The sequence below is a fragment of the Heliangelus exortis genome, chromosome 7, assembly GCF_036169615.1.
Source record: "Heliangelus exortis chromosome 7, bHelExo1.hap1, whole genome shotgun sequence".
Classification (NCBI taxonomy): domain Eukaryota; kingdom Metazoa; phylum Chordata; class Aves; order Apodiformes; family Trochilidae; genus Heliangelus; species Heliangelus exortis.
Genome location: NC_092428.1, coordinates 11,491,662 through 11,516,504, shown reverse-complemented (window position 1 = coordinate 11,516,504; position 24,843 = coordinate 11,491,662). Strand labels below are relative to the sequence as shown.

At 42.4% G+C, this 24,843-nt stretch overlaps 1 protein-coding gene across 2 annotated transcripts; it reads left to right on the top strand.

Annotated features, from left to right (window-relative positions):
* Positions 1 to 2,414: 2,414 nt before the first annotated feature.
* ZNF488 (zinc finger protein 488) lies at positions 2,415 to 23,277 on the top strand. Of its 2 annotated transcripts, none has more exons than XM_071748807.1 (4): positions 2,415 to 2,549; positions 13,293 to 13,515; positions 16,666 to 16,894; positions 18,920 to 23,270. In XM_071748807.1, the coding sequence occupies exons 2-4, from the start codon at positions 13,297 to 13,299 to the stop codon at positions 20,077 to 20,079; spliced, it is 1,608 nt and encodes a 535-aa protein (XP_071604908.1). In that variant the 5' UTR covers positions 2,415 to 2,549; positions 13,293 to 13,296; the 3' UTR covers positions 20,080 to 23,270. The 2 variants fall into 2 exon arrangements, with proteins under 2 accessions (XP_071604908.1, XP_071604909.1); XM_071748808.1 differs by lacking the exon at positions 2,415 to 2,549 and adding an exon at positions 2,580 to 2,820 and having other exon boundaries at positions 18,920 to 23,277.
* The last annotated feature ends 1,566 nt before the right edge of the window (positions 23,278 to 24,843 follow it).

The window sequence follows — 24,843 nt, the reverse complement described above, 5'->3', positions numbered from 1 at the left end:
GAGGCTCTGGAAGGGCTGTGGGGCAGAAGTGTGGGCCCGCGGGGTGCTTCCCCACAGCACACGGCAGCTCGGTCCCGGGCCCTGCGGTAACCGCGGCGCGGGTGCCCCGGCAGCCGCCGGACCCTTTCCCCCTCCGCTCCCCAGGGACACTCGTGGTCGCGGCCCGCCGGCCGCTGCCGCGCCGAGTCGCGTCTCGGTCTCGTGCCCCTTCCAGCATCCTCCCGCCTGTTCTGTGCGGCGTAGGATGCCGCCCACAAGTCTGAAGCAGAGTTTTACACTGGGGGAAAGTGTCTCGGCTTCAGTTCCCAGTTTCTGCTCTAGACTGAGTTCAGACACGTCCAGCCGCCGTAGGGCACTTATCAAGAAAAGATTACAGGGTCCACCGGTTTTCAGCTGCTCGCCCAGTTTTAACTATGCACAGCTGGAAGCGGAATGCACTGCTCGAGCTAATCACTGGCTAGTTGAGACCCAGCGATTACGTAAATCATGGAGAAATACAAGAAAACCGCATCTACCCTGCTGAAATTCACAAAAATACGAGCTAGTGGCTGCTGGGAAGAAGGAATCCCCTTTCTCGCGTTCCGTCGTGCCTCGGCCTCGACGGTGCCCGTTATTGTCCTTAGCCCGCACGGATCCCGGAGAGCTGCAGCCCCAGCACCGCGTTCCGGCCCCTCTACCACCTGCCCGAGGCATCCGTTCCCCTCCATAGTCACCGTGACCTTTCAAAACGAAATAAAAAAAACATGCCAAGAGCTTCAGATTCCGTCGGTGCTTCATGAACATCTCATTGTTTTGTAAAATAACATGGCAGACAAATAACGTGGCAGACTTCAAGGCAGCCTCCTTCGCAAAATAGTAAGGCACTACGAGGAAAAAATGGTCTGTAACTATTGTCTGATAATTTCTCTTATCACTAATAAACCACCTTACTCTGCCAAGAGAGCAGACTGCCTGACCTGCCTTCTCCAAAGGACATGCGGTCCCGGTGTGGGAGGCGTGGTTTAGCTGGGATTGGCGCTGACAAGCGACTGTCACCTTTAGTGCCGAACCGAAAAAACACTGGGGAGTGTGGGACTAGCGCTCTTTTAGCCCCTTCCCCGCTCGTCCTTACCCTGAGAGGAGGACGGAGCGCGGCGAGGGTGGGAGTGTCAGCTTGTCTACACAGAGCTGCCTCTTGGCGCGACGGCCTCCTCTTTTAAAAAAAAGAGGTTTTCCGATCCGCGTGAGACCAGCCAGTGTCTGTTATATGCACCGAGCAAGACTGGCAGGTCTGAAAACAGAGTGAGGGGTGAGCGAGGTTGGTGCCTTTAACCACGGGATGGGAGCAGGGAGGCTGACCGCGCCGGGGTCCAGCCCAGGGACTGCCGCTGACCAGAGGAGCCAGGGCCGCTTGTTTGCTGCGAGGGAAAATCAAACCAACCATCGGCTAAACTTTTCGTAAAACGTGGATGTCACCCTGGGACACAGGTTACTTAAGTACGCTGTCTCTCACAATGATAACAACGTCTAATTATTACTCCCTTCGCCTTCTGGGGGGCAAAAATACTTTGAGATATGAAGCGCAGTGGGAGTTTTCATCCCTGTTTTCTGACATATGCATCTCAAATCACAAGGTGTTTCTGAAGAAGTTTTAGGATATGCCACCGGCACATAAACCCGTCCCTGAGAGGATGGTGGGGTCCTTCCCACAGCTGTGGGTGGGCTACCAAACCCCCGTTGTGTGCTTTAACGGTGTTCATTCTGCCTGAGCTGAATTTTAAAAGAAAACACAAACTCTTGACTAAATCTTTAATGTCTGTAGGTTCTGCTACAGGCGTAGAGCATGATTTACTCTCTTTCTTGGTATAAGATTACTCTTTAATTGCAGCGAAAATCCATCCTTTCAAAACCATTAAAGGGTTGACGTTTCTTTTCCCAATACAAGCCAATATTCAGATTACATGGACACTAATCAAATAACCCGAGTTATTTCATTTGTCAACATGTTCATAAGAATTTCCTACCAGGCGTTAAAGGCATTTATATGGAACGACATCTTTCAAAACCAATGTTGCTAGTCAAGGTCTAGGGAGTATTTGATTACGACAAGACGTTTGATGGTTTTATTTTACATGCCAGCTGTGCCACAAATCTATTCATACCTTAAACAAATTCTTAATTTTGTGTCCTGCGAATACTTTCTATGAAGGAGTCATTTTCATTTTAAGCCATTCTTGTCAATACCTGCAACTTGCAGAATAGCCTTATACACAAAAGCACTGTCAGATATTCTGAAGGACAACTAACCAGAAGGCTTGGGAGGCGGCTTGGTTTTGTTCATTCCCACCCAGCTTTAAAAGAAGCTCTTCTTTTAAAAGTACCGTTACAGGAGGGAATCTCCTCTCCTTTCTGAGCCCTCCTTACGCTGCGGTTCGCAGCCGCTCCGGGTGTGGCTTCTGCCTCGGGAAGGGCTCTACTCCCCCCAGGGGCGGCCGCGGCCTCCGGGCTAAGGGGACAGGAGCGGGACACAGCTCGGTGCCGGCGGCGCAGCCAGCGGGGAGGAGATGCGGGTAGGCGTTTCCCGGGGTCTGCTCTGGGCGGGGAGCCGCGACGGGGGAGGAGGATGCCGCCGTGCCGGGGCGGTGCAGCGGCGGGGGGCTGCTGGCGTGGCTCTCTGGGGGTCGGGCGGCCCCGGCGGTGGGGTGAGGGCTCCTCGGGGACGCTGCCCTAGCGGGACCTCGGGACAGGGCTTCGCCCTGAGCATTGGGAAGACGGGGCACAGCGGGGACCCAGTGCCGGAGAGCCCCTATCCGCCGACACCCTGCAGCGGGTGCCCCCCAGGTGAGCGGGGCATGGACTGCGGGGGCCGCTGGGGCTCAGGGGGCGTGCCCGGAGGGGAGAACCGGAGCGGCGGGGCGGCCGCCCTGCTACCGGCAGAGCACGGGCAGCTCACGACTAAGCGGTCGGCACCGCGTCTTCCCTCGCTCCCTCCAGCCAGCCCGCCCACCCAGGCTGCGCGGCCGCGGAGCGCTGCGCTGCCATCCCGGAGCGGGTAAGGGTGGTGGCGAGGAACCGCGGCGTTTCGGGCCGTGGCGGTGGCCGGTGCGCACCGTGGGGGCTGCGGGGACGCACGGGCAGCCCGAGAAGAGCTCCCGCCAGCCAGAGCACCGCGGCAGTGCTGGGGATCGCCATGCCCTGGGCCGGGTTGCCCCGGGGGGAGTTGCCGGGGAGCAGTCGGGGAGCCGGCATGGCCCTGTGGTGGCCGGTGCTTCATCTCCACCTTGTCACCAGCCGCTTCAATGCAGCACCGAGGGGTCTCGGGCAGAGCCCTCCGGGCAGCGGGTGCTGTCGTTCAGGGCGGGATTGAGGGAGGCTGGGGGGGGAGACGGCCCCCTCGACAATCCCGAAGGTGGGAACCCTTTTCCTGCCTCTCGGCTCCTCTTCTCTCCCTGAGACCTCTGGAGCATCACTTGCCCTTTTCATTGGTTGCAGCTCTCCTCATCTTTCCAACTTCGGCAGGTGATCGGGGCACCGAGGCAGGTTTAGGTTCTTAGGGTCTAATTGTTTTTAAGAAATTTATGACCTTTCTTTGGAACATCTCACGTTGTTAGTCTCTATTTGTATCTAATAGAAGGATATTAGCTGCTATTGTTGTCACTTTCAAATGTCACATCGATCTGAACATTTGCAAATCCTTCCATGAAAAGGTTTCTGTAGGAATTCAGTCCACTACAAATGTCTTAAGCAATTTAATATCTTTATTCCATGATCAGACAGCTACTTGTTGGAAAAAATGTCAATAAAAACGTCATGGAAGACATTATCTGAAACTAGTTTTTTATTTTTATATAGTTTTTCTTAAATAAAAAGCACTTGCACTCACACATAAAATTCAGTTAATAAATTATTACTAAGAAGCTATCCCTTATTTTGGGCTTTTAAAAATGCAAAATTTAGTGCTTGACAACTCGTGTTGCCATTTGTTAAATATAATTGGTATTAGATTTATTTTGGCAATAGGAATTTTAAATTTAAGATTTATTTCTCTTAATGTGTAAAATTGCACAAAAGCATAAGCTGCTCTTTGAAAAAACAAATTTATTACGTATTGTAGAGTTGCCTTGTAGAACTCCATAGAAATGCCCTTTTATAGAAAAAAAATACCTTAATAGCCACAGGAATATTGATGTGAAGTCAAAATATTGTTTAAGCATCTACTGTCTCAACATAATATAACCAGATGAGAAAATACAAAAATGCATTAGTGCAGAAGATTTTGAAGCAGAAATGGCTTCAGAAATCTCATATGTCATTTGTGGATATTTCAATGTCTGTAATACTGTGAATGAGTTAATACAATTTTCCTACAACACAGCCGTATGTTGCTTGCAAATGCTATTCATAGACAGCAGGTCAAGGAATAAAGTATTTTATTGGGAAACAAATACTTTCAGGTCAGATCTACTTTAATTTACAAAATTTACTTCCCATTAAAAGGTTTCTTTTCTTCATTGTAATCTAAAATAAGTTGTTAATGCTGTCCTCACAAATTACATAGTGTGTTCCTCAGTTCATTGGCTTGCTGTTATTGGAGTTGACATGATGTAGTAAGCATAGTAAGTTGCTTAGTAATTAGTAAGTTAAACATGAATGCAAATAAGATTAATATAAACTAATGTTCCTTAGTACTGTTGAAGAGATCTCCAGTATTAACCATATGAAACCATATAACAGTGACTGCTCTTGGGTTTTAAAATATTTCTTTTCAAATACAGATTATGAACTTGCAAAACTGCAAAAGATTAAATAGCTGGATGTGTATGTATACATATAGTTAGTTGTGAAATGCATCAATGTGTGTATATGTATATGTGTATGTATATGTGTATGTGTATGTATATGTATACATTTACATATGTATATGCTTACACACACGTATTAATTTCCTGTCAGAAAGAAACATTTGAACAGATACAATGTTTTGTAAATGGAGAACTACTAAAATTAATAAGCAGGACTGCTAAACAAGAATGTACCTTATCTTGAACATCAGATAACACATTTCCTTTTAATTTGTGAAAAGGAGAAACAGTGTGAACTGGGTGGGGAGAGAGGAAAAATTGTGACTTTTCACAAGTTACAAATTTAGCTTCAGACTTGTTGTATTTGGGTTGTGTTGGTTGTTTGGTTTTTTGGTCTGTTTTCTGTGGCTACATGAAGGCAATGGTGGTTTTGTCTGCATGGATGCCTGGGTGAAGGAACAAGTTTACAAATCTGTGTGAGATCAAGTGTGTTAGCACAAGTTGTTATGACTCCTGTTTGCTTAAATCAAGCAAGGATTTTTCTGAAAGTGGATACACACATCTGTGTGACATGGAACCTTCTTACACTACTTTAACAGATCAACGGCTGCCTTCTCTATTCCCCCTTTCATGGAACAACTTTGTTGCTTTAAAATAGGTGTCTGTTCTATGCTTTCTGTGTGTGTGAGAAATGTAGGGGCATTTTTACATCTGCTTTCTCTCCTTTCCTGCTTGTTCCCTGCAAAATTCAAAACTCCTGTGACATTTTGAGGCATTATGTGTACTGTAAAACAGTGAACAATGCCAGAGTGGCAGGAGCAGAAACCAGACCCAGTTTCTGAGGTGACCAGTAGCACAATTCAGATCTGGAATATGAGATACTGTGTGCTCTGAACTGAATTATATCCATACCGTGTACTGCAGGTACTCTGGAGCTTCAATGCTGGTAATTCGTAATATTTACAGTCTGATAATCCTCAGTCCTGGATGAAAAGTTGAAACATGCTCCCTTTATCATACAGTAATCCTCTTTTTTTAGGACTTAGGCCTTGAACTCACAAGAGCAAAGTGGTGGCTAATGGTAATGCTTCCATTAGACAGAACAGCAGTAGCCCAGTGACCACCTCAGTGAAGTGCTCTGCACACAAAACTTGAAACCTTTGAAAGGCAGCAGACTGAAGAGGTGTAGCCAGTTCCTGGTTTTCCACAGGTGGAATGCCTGGTTTATGAAAGACTTGTAGAAGCCAGTACCATCCATCAGAGTCTGTTTGTTCAGATGCAATGCTAGACAGAAGTACTGATTCTGCCTCTGGTGCCAACCTGACTGGAAAGGACTATTGACATTTTGTGTGTCAAACAAACTTCGTGTGAATCACTGAGGCAGCAGATAATAAAAATATTTAATTGTTTCAATTTAGGGCAGCATGGTATACTATTGCTCATTGTCCAGCTTGAAACATAAGAGCCCTCTCAGTCTGTGCAGTTAATTTCTTGTGTTCAAGCAATGGGAGGTGTGGAACAGAGCCCTCAGTGCCCTCTGTTTTAATGTTTCTCTGTTTCATAAGTGACATTAAAACCTAGTGAGGCTAGGCTAGACTCTCCCAGGACTTGTACAAATCTCAATTATTTTCTCATAAACCAAGATCTGACAGTCTCAGGCTTTTTGTTCCTGGGCTTCAGGTGAAGAGTGGAAATTGCATCCTTCTTGTGATGTTGGAGAAGTGATTCAATCCTTATCTACTTCAGAGAGGCAGCATCAGGAGAGATCTCATGTCAGCTTTTCCTGTTCTCAGAGGAAATAAGAAACTTAGAGGTTTTTATCTTCAAATGGCTCCTGTATTTCTCAAGATTTGCTTAATGCAAATGTGGAGCTTGAGGTATTTACTAATTTCCAAGTAAGGGTTTTGGCTCTGTCTTCTTCACTATTCCCACTGAAGTCTGAAAGATTGTTCATATTAAAGAGATTTGGCAGCTTCATGATTCAGTAGTCTGGATATCCAGCCAAGATATAATGATGGTTTATCAAGAACTGTCAGCTCATATTGTATGTATGGGGAGTTTCAGGTGATGAAAGACACTCTGAAGACCACAGAGCCTTTTAACAGGAAGAATTGGAGGATTTCTCCCTGAAAATATCATGACAGTATAACAACGAGGTTGTGAGCACCCCTTAATCTCAGAGGTCTCTAATTTGCAGCAAACCACTCCGGAATGGACTCACATTCCTGAAAGAGGCCAGTTCCTGGAAGCTCCAGGTAGACTCTAGGCTCTTCACTTTGAGCTGCCTCATGATCTTTTCAGGGAATGATAGGCAGTGAATTTCCCTGTTTCTACTGACTATTTCTAGGGGCTTGGCAGGTCAGTGTTGTACAGCTGCTGTACAGGAAGGTGTGGTCAAAGGAAGCTGGGAGTGCCTGAAATGCCAAAGGAAAACAATTTTTACCAGTAATTTGGAAATCTAGGCTAACTCTGTCCTAGTTTTATTCCACTGCCTTTAGATTCAGTTTGTCTCTGCAGTCAGCCATTTCCTCCTTGGTGAATAGTTTGTGGTTTTCCTTCTGCTTCTCTCCAGATGCCTCGCTCAGGCTACTGCAGAGTCTCAGTTGTCCCAGGAGTACAGGGGGTGTGTTCAGAGCAGCAGCACATCAAGGACTATGAGAAACAGATATATTCACTGTGTGCCCCAGTCATAGCTCTGCATAACAAAAACTTGCAGTCTTTTATTTTTGTATTAGTCTTTTATTATGCAACTTCTATTATAATCTCAACTTTTTATAAGTATTAGTTGGGTTGTTTGTAACTACCTGGGTGGGAAGTGGCTCACTGCCAGGAAAGGGCTCCTCTCTTGTTTCTTTGAAGGATGATTGCTGGAATTCAAATTTGCCACCAGTGAAAATAGGAAAATGGAAGACCATACGAACTCAGAGCTTAAGAATTTAAGAAATAGTATCCATGGGCTGTTTCTCAAAGATGGGCAGGTTGCTAAACTTGAGACTCAGAAATAAGTGACACACGACTAGGTTTCTTTGTTAAAATCAACAGTAACTCCTTCCCTACTTCCTTTCCAAGTTAATCCAAGACTTTTGTATACAATATGGGATATAATGTCTGTCTGACAGGTAGCAAATCCACAGTTGGGTTTGTTCATTTTAAACAAGATGGGAATAGCAGCACATAACTGTATTTACCTGTCTTCTTCGTGTACACTGGTACAATTTTCTTCACATACATGAGATTTTCAGCAGAAGATGTGCACTTCATGGCCAAAAGGAAACATCTCCCAGACCTGTCCCCAAGCTCAAGCACAGATGGTGTCTTGCAGTGGCAGTGAGTTAAAAGAAATGGCTTGTTTAAAGTTTTCATTTTTAAAAAGACCTTCTCAGCTTGTAATCTAATAGATTCAGGAAATAGGTTGCAATTGCATTCAGGATTTATTTTTACCACTCAGGGAGAGGTGTTCATGTATCAGATACTCTCTGGGGGGTGAGGGGTCTGTTAAACAGCAAGTTCCTAAACTCATCTGTATGAAGAGTTTGCATCTGTGACAGATAGAATATAGAGAGTACCCATCATCTAACAAGTGATCTGCTACTAAAGCACTATAAATATGTCCTTTATGTCACCTGATCAGAGGTGTGTATGGGTGAACCCAGAGGGATGGGAACTGCTTATGCAGAACATGAGCTAGAACAAAAGGATTATGTTGCATGAGGGGGATCCTTTCTCTAGGAGGCAATGGCACTCCAGTGGTGGCAGTTAGAGGCACACATGTCATTGCCTGCATGATACAGAGCTGAAGATACGAACTTCAAAAGATGATTATGAGTTCTGTAAACTTTGCTATAAAGCAGAAGAGTAAACTAGTGAGATGTATGGCAGCTAGTGAATCGGTAAGAAATAAGAGCACAGAAAAATTATTACTTCTTAAAGAAAGTAGCTAGTGTGGAAATCAATAACATAAGACAAGAATAATTAGTTAAGTGTAGGTTTGGAGAATTTGCTGTTATCATTTTCTCTGTCCTTTGCTCACCATGAAGCAATTCACCTCCTACTGTCAGTTGAATGCTAAGCAGTCTGGTATACCTTCTCCATCCCTCATTATGATGCCATTTCTGGATTCTCAGTAAGTATGAATTTGCTCAGATTATGAAGTTTGTTGTCAAAGATGTGAGTTTGAACTGGGACTGGATTCAGAAACAGGAGTTCAAGTACTGGAATGGTGTAGAGTGTCAATGGGCATTTTACTGTACTTACTAGGGAAGAAGCACAGGGCAGACTTAGGCTTGGGATCTGCTGAACTTCCCTGTACTTTACTGAAATGGCACCTCTGGAAGCATTTTCTAGACACCACCATCCTCGTATCCATGGAAGAAAGGTAAAATCTATGTTAGGAAACTTAAAAAGTGTTGCGCAGCCTCTTAAGGTTCTCTAACAGCAACAACCATTAAAAAGTGATTTTAGAAAGTCTGCCATGTAGAAGCAAATTGCTTTGGTCGTCTCTGTGTGTTTGGGTACCCTCTTTTATGCTGCATAATCTAGCCATAATATTGCAGTGATGCCAGTAAAGCTTTTAAAGATTCTTAGCTCCTCTTCACCTCATACTCCTCTTGTCTATGGTCATTTCACCTCCAGCTCCTCTCTTGTGTTTCCTTTTCTCCATAGGAGTGTTCAGAAAGTGAATCTGTTCATTCTCTCTCTCTCCTCTCAAGTCGTCTTTCAACACTCAGTCTTTACTTTTGAGGAGGTCAGCATTTCAGTTCTCCAAGATAAGAGCTCTGGCTACCATAGAACCATGTACCATGCTGTACCTGCCCAGGAGGCAGGACTTGCTCCAGAACTGTCCCATAGATGAATCTGTATTTTGCTATGGAGATCTCAGAGTGAGTGCTAGCCCAGGTTGGAAAGCCCACAAGATTTAGCACATCCCTTTGCCAAAGTAGCATCTCATGTTTAGAAGCAGTGCAGTCACGTCTGCTCGCTGTTACCTGTCAGCTGATGAACTTGCCCTTGTAACACGAGCAGAAATCTCATCCATGCAGGGGGAAGAGTTTTCTCATGTTATTTGGAGGCTCTAGAAAAACAATCCCCTTTTTCTTTTTAAATATGTTGTAAAGTACCAGCACTATCCTCTCCGAGTACCAGCAGCACATCTTCAGCCTGCCTTCTCTGTTTCAATAGAGAATCTTTTGAATTTTTACTTCCTCCCTTACATAACCCTGACCAGACTCTATGAACAGTGAACCTATGAACTCTATGAACCTCCTGTTTGAGCAGAGAATAGCAGAGAGAAAGAATAACACCCTCCTGAGAGAAGTGATTCCTGTCTGACGTTGTGCTCAGAAGCTCAGGTAACAGAACAGGCTGTCAACACCCGTGACACAGCAGGGCTGTCCTGCTCTCGCCTTTTCTCAGGACCCTGTTATACTGAGATGTTACACTAGATGGTGCATTCCACAAATTATTTGAAGGGATTGATCTGCGCTTGTGGAGAGCTGCTGGAGCAAGACTGACCACAGCAAGCCGTGTACACACACTATAGGGCTTTTCATAACTTTTCTCAAAGTTGACTCCTCTATGAAGGAGTTGAATGTGACCATAGCTGTCACTGAGAGACTTTGGCAGCTATGCCAGTAGATTTGGGGGATTTGTTTGTCTGTCACAGATCTTTGACAAATTCAAAAATCACTTAGAAAAAGCCTATCTGTAATAGCATGTTGAGTTTGAGAGATGGTTGAGTTTAGATAGAGGAAAGATATGTTAGTTAGAAAATATCAGATATATCTTATTAAACTACATTTCACCCATCCCATCTGTCTAGAATAATTGAATGGAACTGAAGATACGCACATAGTGATTTATTTGCTGGAAACTAAGTATTGATTTATTTTCCCCTGATACCTTTGCTATAGGGTGGTGCTACTAATGATGAGTGATGACTTTGCTTCTGCTCCCCAGAAGGCAGGATCAGCCTGCAGGCAGGCTGGGGGGACAGGCTTACAGGCAGAGATTCCTGTGTCCAGGGGACTATTTCCTGCCCTTCCCTATGGGTTTGTGTAAGCTTGGAAGCTCTTCTGTATTCAGGATTTGGGGCAGGGGAGCAGGGAGCACAGCAAGGTGCACACACGTTGCTTGCAGCTGTTGGGACGTTCACCAAGGAGGCAGAAGAACTTTCTGAGTTTTGTGTATGCTCTGGGAGCTGGTGGTATATTTCCAACTTGCAGGTAAAAAAAACAGAGAAAGAGGGAGGACAACAGTGCCAAAGCATGTCCTGCCCCTTTGTGAATCTTTCTCTGGGATATATTTAAGGTAGATATCACTAGGTGATGCTGTTACTTGTAGTTCTTACAGTTGTTCTTGGTTTCCACACATTTTCAGTCTTCAGAGAAATGGTTCTTGCTAGGATTGGTCTTAAAAGTAGTTGTTTAGAAAGCTGCTGAAATACAGAGGAAAGTACCAGGCAGCAGTAGCCAGCTGGGTTTCTTGGTGCCCTGGTATCTGTGCTTTGCCTTAAATTTCTGTAGGAAGAGAGTGACAGCACTCAGGTAGCACCCACCATCTTCTGGAAGAAGTGTTTTGTGTTCAAATCCAGCATCCTTCTCCATTGAAAACTCAGCTTTGAGGGCCCTGAATTCCTGTTTCTTCCAGAGTTAGCACTTTCACAGTTTACATAGAGAAATTCAGATGAACTTCTCAGAAAGACAAATCTTAGTAAGGGCAGTTGCCTTCTAGGATCATAAGTTGGTAGGTAAAAAAATGTCAGAAGAGATCAGGTATTTCCTGAATGTGAATTCTTCAGAAAAGGAACCGTCTCAGTTTATAATTATTTCTAAACTTTTCCTTAGAGAGATTTTGAAGGACTTTAGATCTCAGATTTATTTTTCAATTATTTTTAACTTTAAATTTTGGCATTCTTCAAAATAAATATGCCACGACTGTTTCAGTTTATTAAAAATCACCATAGTTTAAATGGAAACACACATATACATATTAATATGTTGTACGTAAATAGACAGATCCTATATACTGCACAAGTGTACATAGTTCATACAATTTTTTTTTCTCATACCAATAGTAACCCTAGGTTACTATTGTGAAACCAGATAATGAAACTCATCTTTAACAGAGAGGAGAGACCTATTCTATCCTCCTCTTAGTAACTAATCTCTGGCAAACCATCTGACCTATTTTTTTTACCTCTCTACCTCCCACTCTTCACCTTGGTTGACTGCATCTGATGTTTACTATTTAGTGCATATATAACCATGTATTTCAATATTTTCAAGGTTGAGCCTTAGACCTTACCTACCAGGAAGAAACACTGAACTAACTATACTGATTTAGAAACTGTGCAACTCAGTGCAACTGTGCAAATCAGTGCAACTCTCCTGAGCACTTTATATCACTTCAGTTTAAGTCATGAGTCAGTCAATTCTGTTGGCAGAGAGTGAGAAAGATTAGACTGGATCTTCAGCTCTTCCATCTCAGTGTTTATTAGGACAAGCCTCTTCAGGGCTTGTTGCTGTTCTCTTTAATTTTCTCTAGCTAATAGACCTGATCCACCTCCTGGCTGTGTAAATGAAGTGTTTTCCATGACCTCCAGCTAGGAACTGGAGATGGTAATATCTGTATTAAAAACCTAGAAAAGCTGAGAAAAACAAATAACTCAAACTTGCCTCTTCCCTGCATACAGGGTTCTCAGATTGTGGCTCACATTGAAGAAACCACCTCTGCTCTGAAAAATGTAATATTCTCCACTTAAGGGAGGAAAATTAATTCTCTAAAGACAGTAATCTCTGCTAACAAAGCTTTTGCTAAGAGTATCACCAAAGAGTTACAATCTGATTTGATTTTCCTAACATCAGGTAAGTAAGATCTCACATATATTTTGAGATGGGATGAAAATAATCCTTTTGTCACTCTCCAGAGATTTTGTGTATTCAGGCTGGATAGAATCAGGACTCAGGCTATTCCTGTTTTTCTACTTGCTTAACCAGAAACTAGACTGATGCTGTTCTTCAAGTCAAAAAGTGTGGCTTTTTTCAAAATGCATTTCAAAAAGTATTTGCTTTTTTCCCCTGTTGTTCTCACTCTCAACCTTTCTTCACACTTCTACAAACCACCAATATTAAATAAGAAAGTTATCTGAGAATATGCTGAACAAGAAACTGCTTAATTCTACTGACTGAACATTTTGCTGCTTGTTCCCAAAGCTTCTTACTCCTGGCAATAGAGAGAGCTATGTAATAGAAGTTGAAATCCTGGAGTTTCTGCCTGTTCCAGAAAAGAGTTATTGACTGGTTTAGAAATAATTTAGAATTTAGAAGTCTTTGTTTTGGTGCAAACTCATTATTTTCTTTCTGAACTGGATAAAGCTGTAAACTTGGTAACCAAAAATATCTAGGCACATTCTTAAAATTCACTGACAGCTCCTGGAAGCCTTTATATTATAAGTAGTGATGCCCCTTCCCATTTCCATCTCCATTCCAAATGTGATTTCTTTGTTTTTTACAGGTTTATGATGGAACTTACCTGTTTGCCTAAACTCCTTTCTACAAGTGACAACAAACTTCTGCATCACCATTTTCCAGACATATTGGCTACTGTTCGTACCACACAAGATATTCCTGAAGAAGTTGTTTTTGGACCTTGCATGCTCCAGAACACCCTGCTTGACACAGTAGCTTTTATTGCTCTCAAGTGTTCTGATAGACGGAACATCCAGTATGTATTTAAGGTAGGAAAAAACAATATTTAATGCTGGTTTTGTTTTTGTTTTTGTTTTTTTGTATGCTACTCATATCAAAAAGGGCTACAACTCTCCTGGAGAAGGTAATTTTGCCAAGGGGCAGATTTTTGTTTTGTTCAGCACAACTAAAAGATCCCTAAAGGCAAGAAGTATCCAGTGCATTTCTGTTTTATGAGGTCTGGATGGACCTTAGTGAAACCTGTTACCTTTGCAGGAAGAACACAAAGTCCCACTTCTGTGCTGAGGCTGACCTGCTTTAGTACTGACTGGGAACAGGAGGAAAGAGGGATAAGTAGTTTAAAAGCTTCATGCTCATGTTTTGTCCTTACAAAGGACAATGGAGGCTTATCAGGAGGCCTTACAGCCTTAAGAGAGCAGTGAGGGAAGACTGGCATTGCACTTATTCATGCAGGTGATACATTTGCAGCATTTGTTGATGAACTAAGCAAGCATCAACCCATTTGGCTCAGTTGGCATAGGCTGTATGAACTATAGAAGAAACCTATCAGGCAACTGGTCCACACACTCTTCAGGCAGCCACAACTTACTGCTATTACTACATGGACTAATTAGTACATCTAAACTTACTTTAGATATGTCTGTGTGACAGCTGCACTTTTCAGTCACTGTGGAGAAGCCCTACAGGTATGTCTGTGAAGCAGAAAGAATTGTTATGTAAGGAAAGTCAGAAAGCCCAAGAGTGGGATGGAGTGTTAAGTCCAGTTCTAGTTCCCAAGTTTTTTTGCTGCCTATCCACTGTTTATCATACTATTTTAATTTGGACAATGCATATTTCTCATGCTGTCCTTCTGCCTTGTCTTTCTGGGTCTTGCAGTGCATTTCAGTCACCATTGGTCACGATGAAGACAGGGAGGGAGTGGTTTACAATGTGAGGCAAGCAAATTTTCCACATGCTCTGTCATGGGTCTGGTAGATGTCCAGGTTCTCATAAGATTCTTGTTCTCTGGAGGAGAGAAATCCCAGGGAGTATGTATAATATGGAAGATGGAGCTGTTGTGGGAGCTGTTTTGTTGTTTAGTCCATAAGGGATTTACATGTTTTTTCACTTGTCTTCTTGGGAACCCTGACTTAAACTCTTTGGGCCAATCTGTACGCTCAGGCACAGAGGGCCTTGGCAGCCAGTGGTACAGGTGGTTCTTTCCATCTGATAATTCTCCCAAGCAAAGCAAACCACCCCTTACAAAGAGGGCCCATCTGTACCACTGAGTTCCTCTGCCCCTTGAGTTTCACTCTGGGTTCCAAGGAAGAGTCTTATTTTCTCCATTTTCCTGCAGCCTCTCTAAAGGAAGCCAAATTGCCTCTGTAGCCCCGTTGTGATTGACCCTGTTGGGCTGCAAAGCTTTTCTCTCATATATAGGTGCAAAGGGGTCATCTGAGGGATTGCAGTCTCTGGAAGAGGGTGCACTTGCAGGATTTATAGTGTCTCTAAACACAGGATAAAACTAAAGCTGGTGCATGTTTCTAGTTGACAGCACACAGGTCTTGTATTCTGTCCTTTACTTCTTCCCAGCTTTAAGATCTCTCAGCTCTTCCTGAGAAGACTTGGAGGAGCTGTGTTCTCTTTGACTTTGCTTTGAGCATTAGCTTGGTATTTGCATAACACAGAAACTAATAAGTGACAGCCTGTATTAGTTACAACCACTCTGTGTGTGGGGTGTGCTTATGTCACTGTCAGAATTTTGTATTTCTCAATCATTTTTAATTACCATGGCCTTTAGAGAGAATGAGTTACAGGGCATGCTAATTTATTTTCTCCCTTATACTAATTAAAACTTATCTTAATGGTTCCTTATGTTTCATTCTTGTATTCAAACAGTAATACTTTTCATAGTAGGTAATAGCCAGAGAGAGTTTAAACCAGAAAGAAATAGCCAAAACACTGCTTCTCATACAAAACACCAATGAATGGCTATCCTGCAATTAGAGGAAAACAGAGCTATACGTTGCTTGGGGTGAAATTTAGATCATAGTTGTCATTAGACATTTATAATTTCCAAAATTTTTCTTTCTAAACAATGACTTACTACTTCAAAGATCAGTTGAGATTTTTTTATGTGTGTAGGTGAGTCCTATGGAGAAAAGGGTATTTGTTACCGAGGACTATGTTGTAATATACACACAGAGGGGAAATAATTTGATCAGTAAATTTAATATTATTTTTTAACTTCTGAGTGTCTGACCTTGCAACCTAAGCAACAATTTTTAACTTAATCTGTTTTGTATTTCTGAATGCATGCATACTGAAAGTAAATCAATGCCTTGCTACTCTCAGGAATTATTTCATGAAAAATACTCATCTGATCAGTTTTTATCTCTTTAGACACCTTGAAATGAATTTAATTGATTTATCAAATGTAGAAATAGGAACATGTAATTTTATTTCTGAAAAAGGAAAGAGATCACATAAGTGATTCTTAGTTGTATTTATTAAAATCTAGTTTTAATGTAATTTAGACGAAGTTATATATGTTGTCTACCACAGACATCTGTAGATGTTGTCTGCTCAGTTTGATGAATAAAATAACCAAGGTGATTCTTAAACCTCCAGATCCATAACCTCTTATATCAGTGAAAAACTCCACATGAAACAGCCTGGAGCGTGTTCATTTCTGAGCTCACACTGCACTAATCAGGGTCTGCACACTTCTCACTTCCCTTTCCCCCCAAGACCATAGCACTTGCACCTCTTCCGATTCATATCCCATTTTCCCATGGGATTGAGACCCCTACTTACAGAGGAGCACACTTTCTGTAATTCTGTGATCCTCACCTGACACAGTTCCATGGGACAACCTGCATCAGACAGAGGACAGTATCCTTGCCTTGAGTGAGCTGGAGTCTGGCAGATGTACCAGCACTGGCATCGCCACACAACGTTACATATGAGCATCAGTGTCTCTTCCCTCCTGTAGAGCTGCATTCCCAGAGCTCTCAGCATTCACACCAGGGTAGCCTCCACTCTATAATGACTTTTTATTTGGTCACAATGGCATATGAATTGTTCTCACAGTTTTGGCATACTGGTTATGTGTGAGGCAGAAAAAAGGCTTTGTTCTTTGTTCTTCTATTTGGTGCCCCAAGACCTGAAACTTCCCTTTTTTGTATCCTTTCTCACAGGTAGACATTACATCTGTGCACAGTCCCACAGGATTGCCTTGGATGAGACTTGTGCAAGCAGCTGCCAATAGAAAGGAACAGAACTTGGAAGCTTACTTAGAAAACAGCCAATTATATTATCGCTCTACCAGGAAGATCAACAAAAATGAAGAGCTGCTTGTCTGGTATGATGAGGAGCTTTCCAGCCTTTTGGGTTTCAATGAGATAAAAGCTCAGAGTCCCCAGAATGGTAAGTATTGAGTTGTTGACTGCAGGGGCCACTGGGGACTGAAGTGGGCCTGCAACTTCTTGTATTACAAGGCTTGCAATACAGAAAATAAAACCTGTCTATATCCTTAGATGATCAGCTAAGAGAAAAGACCTTATACTTTGGGGATTGAGCTGGAGGCATAGAGCAAGAAGAAATTTGAAGTTTTCAATACTATTCTCATTGTTACTTTCAAGCAGAGGGTGGTGCACTAGAGACCCACTCCCACCCCCAAGTCTTTCTCCTAAGGGCTGTCTGCAATCCTTTCTGCTCCCAACCTGTATTCATGCATGGGATTGCCTTGACCCAAGGTGCAGAACTTTGCACTTCGCCTTGTTGAACTTCATGCAGTTTGCACAAGCCCACTTCTCAAGCCTGTCAAGGTCCCTCTGGATGCCATCCCTTCCCTCGAGTGTGTTGACTTCACCTCACAATTTGGTGTCATCAGCAGCTTGCTGAGGATGCCCTTGATTCCACTGTTCATATTACCAACAAAGATGTTAAATAGCACTGGTCTGACTACTGGTTGTTGAGGAACAGCACTCATCTCACATCTCCATTTGGAAACTGAGCCATTGACCACAGCTCTTTGGTTCACCATCCAACCAGTTCCTTATCCAGTGAGTGATCCATCCATTAAACCCATATCATTCCAGTTTGGAGACCAGAATGTCATGCAGGACAGTGTCAAACACTTTGCACAGGCCCAGGCAGATGACATCTGTTGCTCTGCCTTTGTTCACCAAGGCTGTGACCCCATCATAAAAGGCCACCAAATTGTCAGGCAGGACTTGCCCTTAGTGAAGTGTGGCTGTCACCAGGCACCCCTTTGTTATCCACATGCCTTAGCAGAGCCTTCAGGAGGATCTGCTCCATGATCTTGCCAGGCACAGAGATGAGACTGACTGGCCTGTAGTTACCTGGATCTCTCCAGGTGAGGTAGTATATATGTAGGCTGAGCCTACATACTATGAATTTGTAGTTCCACTCAAACCATTTATGAACTTTTCTATGTATCTCAGGCCTCAAGTGATGCCTGACATCATTTGCATTGAAACACTGCTGTGTGTTCTGAATTAAATACAGAATCACAGAATTAGACAACTGCCAGGGTTAGAAATGACCTTGAAGGTCACAATGTCAAACGGTCAACATCCCCATCCCCCAGATAAAATAAAAGCAAAAAAAATAAAATAAAAAAAAAAATCTATATCAGCATGCCCTTCATGTCCTGAAGTGCCTCTATATGGTTTTTAAGTACTTCCTGGGATGGTTGTGGCAAGACAAACCTCTTTTAGGGCACGGGGCTCCAAGGTCCAACCAGGTGTTCCAGGAGAAACTCACAAATAGTGCTCTGAGTCTGTTGCCCTCAGGGCTGACCAGCCTGAATCAGTACTACTGCTCCGAAAGTGGCCTCCCTCTGGCTTTATTGGCCCCCCAGTCCTGCTCATGCGCAGTAGGGCCCTGCCCTAATCAGGCACAGGTGGGCTTAACACAAGCTCATGCCCACTACCTGGCAATTAGTGGCACCTGGTTGCCTCATTTCGCTACAGATGGTGACTCCACCACCTCCCTGGGCAGCCTGTTCCAGTGCCTGACTACTTTGTTAGTAAAGAATTCTTCCTAGTATTTAGTCTAAACCTCTCCTGGTGCAACTTCAAGTCATTTCCTCTAGGCCTTTCATTACTTACTTGAGAGAAGAGGCCAACCCCCACCTGCCTACCACCTCCTTTCACGTAGTTGTAGAGAGCAATAAAGGTGTTAAAGGTATTAAAGTTTATGCAGAAAACAGAGACTTGCGTAAAAATCTTTGAGTCCAGGTCTAAAAAACATTATTACTTAGGTATAGAGAATTTATCAGTTAGCCTATATTAAAATTCAGGCTTCAAATTGTCATAAAGTCCTTAAGGGGTTTTTTTGTTGTTTGTGTTAATGACAGCATCAGGATCTGCATCTACCCATTATTCTAACTTTTCCAAACTCATAATCTGTGGTCTGTTTCTGCAGAGTTGAGATGCCAGGGATGTGACCGAGTGTTTAAATGTGAGCATTCCTATCTCTCCCATGTCCGCTTCCTGTGTGTGCCAGAGAAGAGCACCCCGTTATGGAGAAACTTCCAGAACCTTAAGCCTGAAAAGAGCAACTTAGCTGAGCAGACCACCAATTTCCACAGCCTGGCAAGGGATGTAGAGGTCAAAATGGCAGCTTGTAAAGATGATGCCCTTGGTTTCACAAGAGAAAAGAGAGCAAAATCTGAGGATGCGGAAAACAACAGGAGCAGGAAAACAGTGTTGTTGGAGAAAACCAATTATTTGAGTGAGGAACATAACTGTGGGGTCAAGGAAGAAGTTGGGCATGCATCAGCTGATTCTTCCTGGAAGCTTAATTCAGGGAGGCAGTCAGCTAGAAAGGATGCTTTAGAGCAGAAGCAGAGTGCTTTTACTGAGGTCAGGAGGATGAAGGAGAAGCTGAGGAATGAGAAACTGAAGAAGCCAGAACAGGAGGATGGTGAGGTCCCACTTGGTAAAGATCACATATCAAAGGAAGTGTTGCTGAACTCCTCTGGTAGTGCGTTCTCTTTTGTGTGGCCCACCAGAACCCAAGAACAGAAGAGTGCTTTCAGCAAACCCAGTAGTTGTCTATCAGAAAGAAATGCAGTAAATTCTTCTCATCCCATGGGAGACTCACCGAAGATCCTTGGGGATCTGTCTGGCTTCATTGACACCACAGACATCATGTGCTGCAGCACTCTTCTCAATTCCAAGTTCTTTGTCAGTGATTTGTGTAATGCTCAGATGCTGCAGACAAACATCAGTCAGAGCAATGTTTTTCCATATACCTCAGAACCGTGGCCCAAGCAAGCAGCAGGACAGTTACAAAACACAACTACCACTTCTTCTTCCTCCTCCTCTTCTTCCTTGACTCTTCTTCCCCCCACTTTCACATCCTTTGGGGTGGCTGCCCAGAACTGGTGTGCTAAATGCAACCTCTCCTTTTGTATGACATCCGATTTAGTCTTCCACATGCGGTCACATCACAAAAAGGAATACTCCTCAACTCAATCCCAGTTCAAGAGGAGACGAGAGGAGAAGCTGACGTGTCCCATTTGTCACGAGTACTTCCAAGAACGCCATCACTTATCACGACACATGACTTCTCACAATTAGAGCTGTGCAGACAGATGTCACCAAGCAACTGGGCAGGTTGGGTAAAGATGGGGAACATGGTTCACTTGTATCCATTTCTTTTTGAGTTTACATTATTTTCTTACAGAAAATCAGTGTTTACAATAATTTATAACAGATGCTTTGCAAAAAAATATAAAATGTTTACAAGAGTTAAAGCGGATTGTAAGTTTTGAAAATTCAACCTAGCCCTTGTCAATCTATTTATGAGGAAATGTAATAGTGAAATGAATGCACATGCAGTATTAGTATGCAGAGTTACTAACAAATTTATTGTTTTGCAAATGGAGTTCTCTTCACTTGTATTTGCTTTGCTGGTGTCTATACAGTACAATGTAAATACAAAAATAACAACCACCCAATTGAATGAGAAATTAATTTGAGAATTAAAAAAATCAGAGATCATTTGCTAAGAGAAATTACTGTTTCTAGCAGTTTTGGTGGACTCTTATTCCTATGTATTATCTGAATCATCTCTACTACCAGATTTGTGAGTTGGAGTAGAAAACCTATTACCCCAAAGTCTCTTGGCTTTGAAAGGGACTTGAAGTTAAGACTCTGGAAGAGGGTAGATTTAGATTAGACATTAGGAAGAAATTCTTCAGTGTAAGGGTGGTGAGACTCTGCAACAGGTTTCCCAAAGACATTGTGGATGACCCCTCCTCAAAGTCCCTGCCATGCATGGGGGTTGGAAACAGATGACCTTCAAGGTCGGTTTGTCTGAATTCTGTTCCAGGCTCTGCCATTTTTGAAGTATCTTCTACCTGGGTCATCCTGGATCTTTGTCAAAATATGACCTGTTTTCAACATTTTCAGGTAGGCACAGAGCACAGATACTGCTCTCTGTGTGCTTTTGAGGTCTGTGTGACTTTAGTAGCTGTACAGATCTGATGGGGGAAGAATTTAGCCTGTGATTTTCACATTTTGGGTATACTAAAGAGAAGAGCTAGGATATTTGAATTACTGTTGGCTACTGGCAGATAGAATCTGTACACTTCAGCTGTGGCTGATAGGCTCTGTTCTGCTAACAGCAGTTAGAGGAACTTCCTTCACAAAATGACACAGGCACACATGAGCTGCATTGCATTAAGCCAGCTTGTCTGTCCCCTACAGGTTTCTCCATGGGCCAGCTCCAGCTCTTTTCTTAAAGGGAGTGCCAAATTCTCTCTATTGCCTGTCCACAGGAGACATTTTTATTTTGCCTTCTTTGGTTCAAGCTTTTCCTAAACTCAGAAGCAGATGAGTTTATACTGCTCTGCGTGTGTGGTTTCCTGCCTATTGTTACTGAAGCTCATCTAATTAGCCTTTTAAATCTATTTGGGGGCTTGCTCTTGATACCTTATGACAACATGTTCTTCAAATGAGCATGTATCTCTCTCTTTTATACTATTTTTTAAGGTTGTCTGATGTTTTTGTGACCTGTCTCTGATCCTCATTTGCTTTTATTTTCTTTCAGGTAGAGAATAATCAGAAACCATTCATTTCCCAGCTAAGACTAAAGGATATTTCAATATGGTCCTTACTGTTTTCCACCATATTGGTAATATAGTCCAGTGTTTGCCTGCTGCATGCTGGACAGAAGTTTTTTTTGAGTTCCCATTATGATGTCTAAGGCAATTAATACAAGTATCAGCATCTTAACATATCTGAGTGATAAAAGCCTGAGAGTCTAAGGCTATCAGCTGAGATCAACATATTACACTCGTTGTCATCTCTTGGGAGATTTTTATGTCAGGAGACTGTATCCTTACCAAGCTAGTGCTGTTGAACATATCTATTTACTATTAACATAAACCTTTGAGTTATTGCAGGCCAACCACTGGCTTGCACCCCAGATTTATTTTCACAACATAAAGTGATTAAACTGTTTCACTATGCCTTTGAGTTCAGAAGCTATAAATTGAGACTGGAAGTCTGCCTGGATTGTAACACAGCTTTCCAAGGTCAATGATAGAATCTTTTTGACTGAGTCATTAAAAATATAAATGAACAAAAGCTTTAGAACATGGAGCACAGTTAACATTCTTTCATTGAGTAGGGGATGGTGGATTCCTTCTAATTTTTCCATCTCTGTTTTGTGTCCAGTAACATTTACTGTGTAAGTAATATATTTATGGCAAGGTTTAATGGGCCAGATTTGACTCCATCTGGTTTTGTCTGGGTGCCAGCCAGTTACTAGGAAGTCCATGTCCATGAAGTGTAATTAAGGACTCAATAGTGTAACTGCATTCATATAATTTATCCAAGTACAAATTCAGTATAATTCCATGGGTTTATTCCTGATTTACATCCATTACTTTAAGATCAGACTGGCTCAGTATAGATAAGACTAATGATTTTTTGGTACTATTGCTACAAAATGTTCTCTTACTCACTGAAAGATGCCATCTTTTCTTTACACTTTTGTGGTTAGAAACCTAGCTTCAGTTTTCTCCTGGAAAAAGACAAGACCAGGTGTATAATGCTCCCCCATTTTATGCTGTCACATTGCTTAAACTTGACCCTGCTCCCAGGGTCTGTCTTTCCAGTGTGCTACACCTGGAGCACCATTTAGGTCGGAATGAAGCGGTACCGAATTTAAGTGGTAACAAGTTTTCACTGATTTTGTGTTGGTGTAAGTGAGCTTGAGAAAGTGTGGAAAAGTGATAAACAGCTGCTGAATCTCAAAACCTCTTCAAATGGGGTGTTAGATCTACGTCTTTACAGGTTTCAACAGTAATCAAACCTCAGTATGCTTATGATCTGGGGCTTAAGCAAGTAGCTAGGCTACAGGGAGAGAGAGCTTTCCTTTATGAAGTTGATTTCTTTGAGGAGGAGAAAAAATTTAAGAACTCTTACCCAGTTTCTTTGCAGACATATCTCATGCTTGCATTCTGTGATGACAGACAATGCATAGAGGGGCAAGAGTACCAGTTATGAAAAGTGGAAGAGATGGTTCAAAATGCAAAAAGGAAGAGGAGAGGTTTTTTATCAGATATATTTCTGGTACTGTTCTCACCTCCTCCATTTGCAGGGGAAGTGCAGTTTGGTCATAGCTTCTAAAGACTGGGATTTTCCTCTTGCAACATGGAAATAACACTGCAGACAAATGTGTGCAATACTGCACTTGCTCCTTTGTAGCTGCCAGCTGGCATAGAAATTAGTGAGATCTGGCAATAAATGACTGAAAAAAATTATTCTTATACTTGTCTAAGTGTGTTTTTTCTGTGAACTTTTTGTTTACACAAGCAAATGACCAATATGTTATCTTGTTGCCTGATAATCTTGTGCTGACGTTAGAGCAAAATAGCATAGAAGCCAACAGAACCAGAACCTGATTCCCTATTTGTAAAATGAGCTCTTGTGTAAAGACCCATGTTCAGGCAGAGGGACTTTCTTGTGTGTGTCTGAGGTTAACCTGAATGTCTCATCTAAGCTGGGGTACAAAAACCATGGGGCTTATAAAAATTTTTTGCAGATTTTATGTCTGTAAATGAAGATGCTCATATTAAAGCTGGGTGACCCAAGCATTGCATAGGCAGAAGGAATCTTAATGAGACAAAGAAAAACCAACAAAGAAAAACCTAGAACTGAGTCATGCTGGAAGCTTTTATTTCCCTTACATCTAGAAGTCTGAATATTTAAATTAGTGCAGATGAAAGGAAATCCTGCTGGAGAAAACACACTCAGCTAGAGTGGGGGTTCTGTAAAAATGAAGGGGTTTAAGGAATTCATGAAGAAGTGCAGACACTTCCAGTGTAGTAATGTGATTTTACAGCAGACATCCATGTCTTTTTTACAAGAAAAACGCTTGGAAGAAAAAAAATAGGAGTTTGATTTTGTTGTTGTTGTTTTTTTCTTTTTTGTTTTTTTTTTAAATAGGAGGAGACAATTTAAGGTCAGCTGTCTGCTTCTTTTGCTGTCTTTGCTAGCAACTGCCTGTGTTACTTTGATAAAACCTCTGGTTCTCACAACATCTGTTTCTGGAAGGGTGAGAAGGGACATAATACAATGCTGTTAAGCTTAGCTTTAGAGGCTGTGTTTCTGCAGTGGGTTGTGAGTTTACTGATGGGGAATGGCATATTAGGATATTTGTTCACTCATTGATCTGGAAGATGTGTTTCTCCATTGAAATGGCACTCAGATAGACTTTTGAAGAATATATATTCACTTGCTTTTATCAGTAATTTCTTAGTAATTGATGCAGTCTGTGGGCTCCCATTGGTCTACATAGCACAGTCTGAAAATCATTGGACTGAGGCAGCTTTTTATGGTATGGCAAAACCACACTAGAAGTACTCTCCAGAGACCAATGATGAATCATTTTGTAGCAAAAAAAAAAAAAAAAAAAAAAATTATTATGTTGTCTGCCATTTCTTGGTAACAGCTCTGTGAATGCCAAAAGGAGAAAGATCATACTGCTGGGAGGTCTGATGCACCAATTTCTTTCTTCTGCCTTTAAAAGGAACAGAATTAGGACTAAAAAGTTATTAGAAAGCTATTCTAGATGGGATGGTAGGTAAGTGATGCTACACAGTGCTGTATGTCCAGAGAAGGATGGCAGTTTCAATGTGTTTCCACTTCTGAAATTGCTTGTCACTCCCCAAGAAATCTTCTGTTTAACTTTGTCATTTAAGTGACAAACCATGGATTTTCCATAATTAATTTTAATTCATAGTTTTGTGATGTTCAGACCTTGCAATGCAGTGTAATTTTCTATACAATTGCTGTGTGTAGTTTTGTGATATCTGTTAATCCTACTGTTTG

Coding starts and splice junctions, on each gene's coding strand:
- ZNF488 (XM_071748808.1), top strand. CDS start 13,297: ATGATGGAACTTACCTGTTTGCCTAAACTCCTTTCTACAAGTGACAAC. Junction 13,516..16,665: donor ACATCCAGTATGTATTTAAG/GTAGGAAAAAAC, acceptor CCTTTCTCACAG/GTAGACATTACATCTGTGCA. Junction 16,895..18,919: donor AGCTCAGAGTCCCCAGAATG/GTAAGTATTGAG, acceptor CTGTTTCTGCAG/AGTTGAGATGCCAGGGATGT.